The sequence below is a fragment of the Rhinopithecus roxellana genome, chromosome 12 (genome assembly GCF_007565055.1).
Source record: "Rhinopithecus roxellana isolate Shanxi Qingling chromosome 12, ASM756505v1, whole genome shotgun sequence".
NCBI classification, from domain to species: domain Eukaryota; kingdom Metazoa; phylum Chordata; class Mammalia; order Primates; family Cercopithecidae; genus Rhinopithecus; species Rhinopithecus roxellana.
The window spans coordinates 95,342,400-95,353,040 of record NC_044560.1 but is presented as its reverse complement, the minus strand read 5'-3'; the positions used below and the strand labels follow the sequence as shown (position 1 = coordinate 95,353,040).

The 10,641-nt window shown below is 54.8% G+C and overlaps 1 protein-coding gene across 4 annotated transcripts in view; it reads left to right on the top strand.

Annotated features, from left to right (window-relative positions):
• Nucleotides 1-2,297: 2,297 nt before the first annotated feature.
• Nucleotides 2,298-10,641, top strand: part of SLC6A9 (solute carrier family 6 member 9) — a 35,464-nt gene continuing 27,120 nt past the window's right edge. For 2 of the 4 annotated variants that reach the window (XM_010371906.2, XM_030942294.1), the window contains exons 1-2: nt 2,298-2,580; nt 9,557-9,671. In XM_010371906.2, the coding sequence (XP_010370208.1) occupies nt 9,642-9,671 (30 nt within the window). In that variant the 5' untranslated portion in view covers nt 2,298-2,580; nt 9,557-9,641. The remainder of the gene's footprint in view (nt 2,581-9,556; nt 9,672-10,641) is intronic. The other 2 variants (XM_030942295.1, XM_030942293.1) reach the window with 1 other exon arrangement.

The following is a 10,641-nucleotide window of genomic DNA, read 5'->3' as shown; positions in this document are numbered from 1 at the left end:
CCAGGCTGGCCATGCCCTTCCCACCCTGCGGGCCAGCTGCTCAGAGCCAGGGGCTCACAGCCAGGGACGGAGGCTATCCCAGCTTTGACCTGGGCTGGGCCCAAACCTGCCTCCTTTGGGCCTCATTCTGATTGGAAAAAAACAGCCTCTCTAGTCCCTGTCTCAAGGAGATGGCTTTTCAAACCAGAATCTTTCTCACAAGTGCCTCCTCAGGACACAGCTCACTGTGCGGTTTCCTGAAGCTCTTTCTGGGTCAAGGTGGGTAAAACACACATCCATGAATCTGTTTCTATGTATACAAATAGACTTTGTGCCCTGCCAGTGTTAGTTTAATAAAGCCCTCTGGCCAACATCCCCAATCTTCCTAAACACTCCAAGGAAAATGTTCTCTTTTCTTCACCCCACGGGCTAAAGTGCTAGGCTGCCTCCCTGTCCCCAGGTTAGTCCCCAAGCCTTCCTCTTTCTGACGGAGCCTCAGAGCGCTGGCCCCTGAGCACCCATCCCCCTCTCTTCTAACTGCCCAGGCCCCAAGCCCCTGGCTTGAGGGCATCCTGGAAGTCTTGCTCTCAGCACCCTACACCTGCCTCCCTTCATATGGATTCCCTGAGCCATGAAAACTCTCAGAATCTTCACTGTGTTCTTAGCGCTGAGTGCCCTCTTCTAGGCCTGTCCCCACCCCAGCCTACTGCTGGAAGGGAGAAGGAGGGAGGCCTTTTCCCCTTCATACTCTTCCTTGTCTGCCTTCCTCTACTTGGGGGCCTCTTCAACATCCTCCATCTGCCTTCCCTGGGGTAGTATCCCTTTTGATGAGCCCTAGGGAGGAGGCAAGGAGGAAGATCCTAAAAACAATTTATGGAGGAAGTTAAGTCCTGGCAGGAGAGATGTAGAGGGCTTGTACCCCATCTGCCCAGTCCCAGGAATTGGGCACACACACAACTACACAGACCTGCTGCAGTGCACACAGTCTTCCACAGATGCACCTACACAAATACACAATCAGGGGCTCAGGCGTCTGGGGGCACAGACACAACAGGTTGCCCAGATCCAGGTGTGTGTGCACACAACTCACACAAGAAACACCTGCACTTGGTTTGTAGAATAAAAATCCCAAGCATACTATATCTACTAGGTTTGGGGACAAAGTGAAAATGAAAATAATCTTGCTGATAAGACTAAGGTATCTTCCCAGATCTGATCCAATGTGAATAGGAGACGACAGAGAGCTGTCTTTGTACTTTGGCTCTGAGAAAGGTTTGTGGAATGGACTGCGTGTGGCCTGAAAGAGCTTGCATTGCAGGGAATGCCTGGGCTTGATGCCTGTTATCTTGCTCAGTGCCTCTGATAAATTAATAAACTGCAATCTCACTCAACAATTGGTTTCACGTGAGTTTGGCATGTATTGGAGGCTGACAGTCCCAAGGAAAAAAATTAAACTGTTTCCTGACCAGAAAATGGTGAGGACTCAGGGTCCAAAGTAGAAATTGCCTCTGTAGGTTGGGCCCCTTCCCTGAGCAGATGCCCCACTCAGGTTGGGGCAAAAACCAGTTCCTCCAACAGTACTAACTGGCCACTTTCCCTGAAAGGTGGTGGCTCTCACAAGGTATGCAAATGTGGGAGCCTCATTCCAAATGCCAGGCACCACTCCCCAGAGGCAGCCTGGAGCAATGGGTTTTATATACACACACATGCATTTCCTTAGCCCCTTCTCTCCATTTCACAGAGGAGGAAACCGAGGCTCACAATGCTCCTTTTGGCAAAGACTTTTTTTTAGCTGAGATTGTAACCCAGGTCTGTCTCACCGTGGAAGGAGGAGGGATCCCAGGTTGGTGTCTGCAGCCCCTGTAACACCACCTCAAAAGTAGAGCTGACCAAGCCGGTGGTCCAGGAGGTAAATTTGAGAAAGGGCTCCAGGGAGCCCTCTAGTTCCAAGGAGTAGGACCTAGGCCTTACCCAGCAGTGCCCACAGTCTCTAGCGGCTCTGCTCCAAAGGGAATGGAATTTGCTCTGACTTCTCTCTAGGGGAAACGCAGGCGCAGGCCAGGGGCCTGGAGGGCTAACTCCAGCCTCAGCCCCCCAAAGTGCCCCAGGCCTTCTGGCTTTATTCCACCCTAGCCCGAAGGGGACCACATCTGCTTGCTCAAGGGCCCCAGCTGGAGGGCAGCAAGGCAGGGGCGGAGAAGGGGGTTCCTTTGTGGAGCCCACTCCCAGGGGTTCATGGGGATCAATCATCTGAAAGCTGGAGAGACTTGTAATTTTATTCCCTGGGAGGAGGAGCCTGAGAAGTCTGCACGGGGGGAGGGGATGGGATGGAGAGGGGAGGACGGCCAGGGGAGCTCTTCGGGTAGGGGAGGGACTTGGCTAGATCTCCCAAGCCTTCTCCACTCTTCAAACTTTCACCAAACTCTTAGCCCCCGCCTCCCCGAAACCAAAACACAACAGGCTGTGGAAGAGCTGCGAGCGGCGCGGCGGGGCGGGCGCGGCACAGAGCCTCGGGAAGCTGATGCAACTTTCACTTTAAGAAAGCCACCTGGGCGCACCGCGGTGCGGACCCAGCACGCCTGGGCAGTGGGCTACAGCATGGTAAGGGGGCTGGGGGAAGGGGACGCTGGGGCCCGCGCCTCCGTCGGTCCTGCCGTCGGTCTGAGCCGACGCGGGGCTGAGCCCCAGGACCAGCGTGTGCGCGTGTGTGTGTGTGTGTGTGATCGCGCATGTATGCGGGCATCTGTGGGTAAGAGTGTGGGTGCACGCACCGGGATGTCTGTCTCGCCGCAAAGGTCGCGGTAGGTGCGCGCGGCTGGGTGTCACCGCTGTCACCAAGGAGCTGAAGCGGGAGGGAGAGGGAAGGAGGGGAGCTCCTGCGTGGGGTGGGGGTGGGGGGCGCCAGACGCCGGTTCGATCGGGGGCGGCGGGCGCAGGCTGTGCGGGTAGCGCCGGAGCCAGAGCGTGGCACGGTCCGTCCGGAGAGCCAGTGGTTCTGCGCTCTGGGGGCCTGAGGGGGTCGATAGTCGGCCGTGCCTGCGCCTAGCGTGCGGGCTCCCGCTCGCTCCAACGCCTCTCAGCGCCCGCTAGCCTGGCTGCCTATCTGGTCCCTTCAGCCGGACTGCCTCCCTATCTGCCCTCCCGGCGCCGGTGCCGGTCCCCGTGCCCGTGCGCCCGCGGGACCTGGGAAGCCGCGCGGGAGAGTCCTGGCGCACTCAGCCTCTCTTTGTCCGCGCTCTGGCCGCGGCTTTGGGAAGGGACTGCGAGCGAGCGAGGAGTTCTTTGGGGGCTGCTACCCTGGAAAGAATCCGTGCCCTCCCCACCCCAACCCTCATTACCGGCACGCCTAGGGCGGGGCCGGGCGGCCGCAGGTGAGGGCAGCGGCCTAGCAGCCCTGGGCGCCCACCCCCGGCCGGCGCTCCGCACCCGGCAGCCACTGCAGATCGCGAGCAGGCGGCGGGGCCGGGCGGGAGAGTGGGGCTTGCCCCGAGGGCCGGGAGGGGCCGGAGCCGGCCCGGGGGCGGGGCCGTGGGGCGGGGACCTCGGCGCCCCGGTACTTTTCCACCGCAGGGGCCGGGGGCGGGGCCGCCGCCTCCAAGCCAGCTGAGGCCCACAAGTGGCGGCTGATGTAACGCCCGTGCCCCCACATCTCTCTCCCGATTAAAGCGGACGCGCCCCGCTTCGAGGAACCGGGACGCCGCGGGCGGTGCCGCTGCTCTGAGGCCGACCGCGCCCCTGCCCGCCGGCCCAGGGCCTCCGCGCCTCGGGCCCGCAGATACCTAAAGGAGCCGCACCCCCTTTCGGGCCTGCTCTCGGCAAGCCACACCCCCTCGCGGATCACTCTTAAAGGAGACTGGACCCGGCTCGCTGACAGCTTCCGCACAAAGCGCGGTCTATTTCTCCGCTGAAAGGAGCGTGGGGGTGCGGCCGTTGGAAAATGAAGGCTGCGGGGCGAGGAATGGGGAAGGAGAGAATAACCGGAAAGGTTAAAGACTCCCAAAGTGAGGGAGCATCAGAAGGTTGGAGAGTAGTGGGTGAGGGGACTGGTTCTAGGGACTAATGGGCGACACTGAGCATGCTCAAGTGTTTCCAAGGACCGCAGAGAAAACGCCCCCTTTACTTGGCCTATGCGGCGACTGCGGCTGTACCCGCTCAGTTCCCGGCTCTGGGGACACAGAAGAAGCACACCTCTGCCCTGGAAGGACTCTCCATCTAGTAGGGAGCCAGACTTGGGCACGAGGAAGCATGCCGCAGTTGCTACGTGTGGCAAGCGTGCTGAGACTTACACAGTGTGGGGGTACAGTAGGAAGGCTGATAGCAACGGGGAGAACCTAGGAAGGCTTCATGAAGATAATAGCATTGGGATAGGTTTTGAGGATTCGTAGGATATATACAGGTGGATATCGGGACAAGGGTGCTCAAAAAGAGGGAACGGGTGCTGGGGCAAAGGCATGAAGCAGGAGCCTTCTGCAAATGCTGGGTAGTCTCACGTGGCGGCAGATGGCCGCAGGTTGCTGACCTGGGCTCCCAGGTAGAACTAAGGGCTGTTTCCTGCTCCCACAACTCCTCCACTTCCTCCATCACAGTGAATGGAAATTATGCTTCTTCCTCTACCTACCTACTAAACTGTGAGGTCCTTGAAGCCTGTCACCTTTCCATCCCCAGTGAGGACTCCAGGGCTTTTCCAAGATGGACCGTTAAAACTGATTGACCTGACAGCCCTGATACTCAGCAGTGAGACTGTCAAGATGGGCCAGGGTTCCGTGACTGATGTCTCAACATCTGCCTTTGGGTGGCTCACACGCAGCTCAGACCAGCTTGACCAACCTAGCCCTCCTGTCCCCGCACCAAACCTGCAGCCTCACCATCATTTGTCCTCTGGGATGGGCTTCTTCCCACTGCACCGACAGAAACCAGAGACTCCTTCTTATCCCTCCCCCTACCCAGTCCGATTCATCACCAAGTCTTCCCATGTTGCCTTTTATATTTATCTGAAGTCTGTGCACCTCTCCTCACCCTATTGTCACCTTCCTAACCTGAGCCGCCTCATTTTTGACCTGGCCCCTTTCTTCCTTTCATTTTCCTTTCCTTTCCTTTCTTTTCTTTCTTGTTTCCTTCCTTCCTTCCTTCCTTTCTTTCTTTCTTTTTTTTTTTTTTAGATGGAGTTTCGCTCTTGTTGCCCAGGCTAGAGTGCAATGGTGCCATCTCAACTCACTGCAACCTCCACCTCCGGAGTTCAAGCAATTCTCCTGACTCAGCCTCCTGAGTAGCTGGGATTACAGCCCTGTGCCACCACGTCTGGCTAATTTTGTATTTTTATAGAGACGGGGTTTCTCCATGTTGGTCAGGCTGGTCTCCAACTCCTGACCTCAGGTGATCCGCCTGCCTCAGCCTCCCAAAGTGCTGGGATTACAGGTGTGAGCCACCGCGCCCAGCCTGGCCTGGCCCATTTCTAATTGATTTCCTCTCTTCTACTTCAGCCTCCCTCCAGTCCTTTCTCCACACTGTATCTAGGGGGATGGTTTCAAGATGCACATTCCACCAATTGCTCCTCCTTGAAGTTGAACTTCTGCTTAAAAGCTTTCAATAGCCACCCTTGCCCTCAAGATGAAGACCAAAATCCAGACCCCAAAGGCCCTGGCCAGGCCTCTCTGTCCACTTTAATCTTTGACCATTTCCCCCTGACTATCTGAGCTCCAGCCTCAGAGCCTTTCCACATATTGTTTCATTTGCTTGACTCTCTGTTCCTCTTCTCTTCCTCATTATTGCCACTTTGCCTAATTTACTCCTTTAGGCCCTTAAACATCACTTCCTCAGGGAAGCCCTCCGCTAGTCTTACACAAGGCCAGGCCCCCTACTGTAGAGTCTCATAACACAGTCTTTCTCTTTACATCCTTTATCTCAGTATGCAATTCTTTATTTTTTATTTTTTGAGACAGAGGTTCCCTCTTTTTTCCCAGGCTGGAGTGCAATGGCGCGACCTCGGCTCACTGCAACCTCTGCCTCCTGGGTTCAAGTGATTCTCTTGCCTCAACCTCCCAAGTAGCTGGGATTACAAGCGCCCACCACATCGCCCAGCTGATTTTGTATTTTTGATAGAGATGGGCCTTCACCGTGTTAGCCAGGCTGGTCTCGAACTCCTGACCTCAGGTGATCCGCCTGCCTTGACCTCCCAAAGTGCTGGGATTACAGGCGTGGGCCACCGCTCCTGGTCTCAGTTTGTAATTCTTTAAATTTTAGTCATCATTTTAACTCTTTCCCCTTAGTCTGTAAGCTGCAGGAGTGCAGATACCTTTGAGTTCTTGGTGCCTAGCACAGTTCTGGCCCAGAACAGACCTGCAATCAATATTATGGAATAAATGAGTCTAGCTGTGGTCAGCCATAAATGCCTGCTAAGCAGGTTAGGCCATATCCTGTTGGCTGTGGAAAACTGTTGGAGAGAATCAGGGATTTAGGGCTTCAGGAAGATTAACAGATTGGAGGGGAGGAACATGTGGAGGGCTTGTGGTAAGGACAAAAATTAGGCAGAAACTTCAGAACTTATGAGGAAATTACTATTAGCCCCATCTTCCAGACTGAGAAAACTAAGGCTCAAAGAGGTTGAGTAACTTACTTGAAATCATATACCTAGTGAGTAGCTGAGCCAGAAATCCAGCCCAGGCCTATCAGATCCCAGAGCCCGAGCTCTTTATTTTGTGCTAGACTGCCTCTGTGACCCACTGCTGCCTGTCAGCGGTGGCCCACAAATGCTTCAGGGGCATGTGTGGGGCCTGGTGTTGTGGATCTTCCACACGTAGAAGGGGCTGGACGCCATGGGCAATCAGTTGGTGTTTTCTGAATGGATGGATGGGGCCACGTAACAGGAATGTCAAAGGCAGGAGAAGCAGCAAAGCTTTACACCCAGCTCATTCTCCTGGAAGCCGCCATGAAGCAGTCTTTTCCCTCCAGTCCACGAACTACCTGAGGGCAGGGACTGCATTTGCAGTCAGAGATGTCAGAGTCAGAGATGTCAGAGTCAGAGATGTCAGGTCTGAAAACCTAGTTCAAGTCCTCACTCGAGCACTTACAAGGAAGGCATTTGACCTCTCCGAGTCCGTCTCTCTGATGATAAACTAGGAGGAATTCCAGGATAACCTGGGTGAGGGCCCTCTGCAGCCTACGTTTGGAGACACAGTGTCCTCAGTTCACTTACCTGACCAGTGGGCTTAATAATTTCCAACCCGTGACGTGGCTTTTTTTTTTTTTTTTTTTTTTTTTTTTTAAGACAAAGTCTCACTCTGTCACCCAGGCTGGAGAGCAATGGTGTGATCTCGGCTCACTGCAATCTCTGACTCCCGGATTCAAGCGATTCTCCTGTCTCAGACTCCCGAGTAGCTGGGACTACAGGCACATACCACCACATCTGGTTAATTTTTATATTTGTAGTAGAGACGGGATTTCACCATATTGGTCAGGCTGGTCTCGAACTCTTGACCTCAGGTGATCCGCCCACCTCGGCCTTCCAAAGTGCTGGGATTACAGGCATGAGCCACTGCACCCAGCTGACATGGCTCTTTCTAATGCCATCTGCTGTTACTATCATCATTGTCATTATTAGTCCTTGACTGAGGAGAGGTGGCTTTAAGGGAGTCAAATCTAGAGTTTACAGCTGGAGAGGGAGGCACAGGGGTGAGAGAAGACAAGGTGTGATCTCCTTTTGAGGGAGCACACCCCCGTCTTTCTTTACTTGCGCCCAGCAGACCAAAGCCATGAGCAGGAACTTCTTTAGGAGAAGAAGTTGAGCCACAGGCCAGCCTGGGTCACATCTTGTCCCCACCGTGCCCTAAGAGAAGCTCTGCAGGAGACCAGGCAGCCAGGGCAAAGGGCCTAAAAAAGCCAAAGGCTGATTTGCATAGGCAAAGAGCAGCCTCCTCATCTCTCCTCCAGCCTTCCAGAGACTTCCTGGGCTTGTAGGTGAGAGGTGGCCCTTGACAGGTGGCTTTGGGTAGGGCACAGTTGCCCAGAGTAGCCTTGGGAACAGACTCCCTGGGAAGGCAGGAAAGGCTCCAGAGAGAGGCAGAGCTGTAATCCTTCCTTGGTCTAGGCCCTGAGGAAGGGTTTCCTCCCATGAGACAATTTTTTTTTTTTTTTCTGAGATCGAGTCTTGCTGTCGCCCAGGCTGGAGTGTAGTGGTGTGATCTCGGCTCACTGCAACCTCCGCCTCCCAGGTTCCAGAGATTCTCCTGCCTCAGCCTCCCGAGTAGCTGGGATTACAGGCACCCGCCACCACGCCCAGCTAATTTTTGTAATTTTAGTAGAGACCAGGTTTCGCCATGTTGGCCAGGATGGTGTCGAACTCCTGAGCTCAGGTAATCCACCTGCCTTGGCCTCCTAAAGTACTGGGATTACAGGCATGAGCCACCACGTCCGGCCAAGATAACTCTTTTTTTTTTTTTTTTTTTTTTTTTTTTTGAGACCGAACCTCGCTCTGTCACCCAGGCTGGAATGCAATGAGACAACTCTTTAAGGCTCTCTGAAGATGGATTTCTCCTGAGGCCTGTCAAAAACTAACCTTTCTTCCATCCCATCTGACATTAAGCCAGTGTGCACCAGCATTGCCGTGGGGCTGCTCCTTACACGTGGCTGCTGCCCCACAGCTCGCCAGCCCCACCTTGCCCCTCAGATGCTTCCCACAAGATCCTGGGCTGGTCTGGATCCCTCATTCCAGAGGTCCTGCCTTCGCTATTTCCCTCCATTTCAATTCAACTAACACTTCTTGCAAGCCCAGTGCTGTGCAACATGCTGGGCACAGAGGGTAAAAGAAACAGTCCCAAGCTCTCGGGGAACTCACTGACTCATGGTTGATGAACTTAAAAGCAAATAAGTGTCATATGAAATAAGAATACTAGTAGAGATTTGCACAAAACAGAAAGGAGGAAGCAACTTTTTTATTCTTTTGAGAGAGTGGGTCAGAAAAGGCTGCAGAGAAGAGGTGACATTTAGCCTGGTGCAGTGCTGAGGATTTGTAGAATTTCACCTGGTGAACTGCTGTGGAGGGGACAGCTGGGAGTGCAAGGAGGCGTGGCTGCACAGGGGTGTGTGACCCGCCCAGAGCTCGGTCCAAGTGAATGACATGACAACAAGCCCAGCTGCCCTGGAGCCCACACTGGGTGCCACCCAGATGGGTAGGGCCATCATGGCTGCCTGGCTGGGGTGAGGATGAGGAGAGTGTGCTGACCGGAGCTGATTCCCCTCTGGGAAAGGGTGAAGCCATTCACACAGACCATGAAGGAACTGGACTCCATCCCAGTTTGGTATTCATTTTTTATCTTTTACAGGATTGGGCATCTGGAGAGTCAAAAATAGACCTTTGCCCATTGGGACAGGAAGCCTGGAGATCAAGAGATCCAGGGGAAAGGTTGGGGGCACTGGGAAGGAGCTGCATCTGAGGGTCTTCCAGAAAGAAAGGAGCAGGATGTGGACATGGCTTAGCAGGGGGCCTGGGCCAGCTGGTGGTGGGCGGCTCTGCACTACCTGTCTGGAGAGCCCTGTGGGCCACATGACCAAGTCTTCACCTCACCCTCTGCTCTCTCCACAGCTCTTGAGGTCTGTGGCCTGAAAGGCGCTGGAAGCAGAGCCTGTGAGTGTGGTCCCCATCACCAAAGCCCCAACCCACCGCCGCCATGGTAGGAAAAGGTGCCAAAGGGATGCTGGTGAGTACAGAGGCCAGACTGTGGGGAGGAAGGGGAGTCCCAAGCCCTGCCCCCACGACCTCCTGCCAGCTGCTTGCCATGACAGGAAGGCTTAAGAAGGCCAGCACTGCCAGGGCTCCTGAGTTCCCAGCTGACCCCAGCATGGGCAGGTAGCCCCTCATCTACCAGGTCAGAGAGTGTCAGGCTCCAAGCCCACAGAGCCCACGAAGATCTGCCAGAAGGCAGGAGGTGTGCGCCCCATCCTTGTCACAGAGGTGCTGCAGACAGAAGGTCACTCATGTGCTGAAAGGACAGTGGAGCGTGGGGCTGTGCGGGCGGCTTCAGTCTGTGCTGATCAAGGGCTCCTCCCTCAGACCCTGCCTGGTTTTTCTCCACTTCTCTGGGTCCTTCTCAGTCTGAAAAGTAACAACATTTTGTTTTGAGTGCTCTCCTGAGGACTGTCAGAAAATCTCTCTCCACCCTTTCCCCAAGTCCTGGCTTTTCTTTGCCCTCAACCTTAGAGCACAGGGGAGGTAGTGGTGAGGCCATGAGACACAGGGCGGTGGGTGAGATTCTTTTTATTTTTGTAATTTTTTTGAGACCAAGTCTCACTCTGTGCCTGGGCTAGAGTGCAGTGGTGTGATCTCGGCTCACTGCAACCTCTGCCCCCTCTCGGGTTCAAGCGATTCTCATGCCTCAGCCTCCCGAGTAGCTGGGATTACAGGCATGTGCCACCAAGCCTAGCTAATTTTGTATTTTTGGTAGAGACGGTGTTTCACCATGTTGGCCAGGCTGATCTCAAACTTCTGACCTCAGGTGATCCACACGCCTTGGCCTCCCAAAGTGCTGGGATTACAGGCATGAGCCACTGCGCCCGGCCTGGGTGAGGTTCTTGAAGGAGCAAGACTAGCTGATGGAGGGATCAGGTCAGCACCAGAAGCAGGAACCAGGAAAGTGATGCCAAATCCTGTCCCAGAGGCAACGGTTGTCT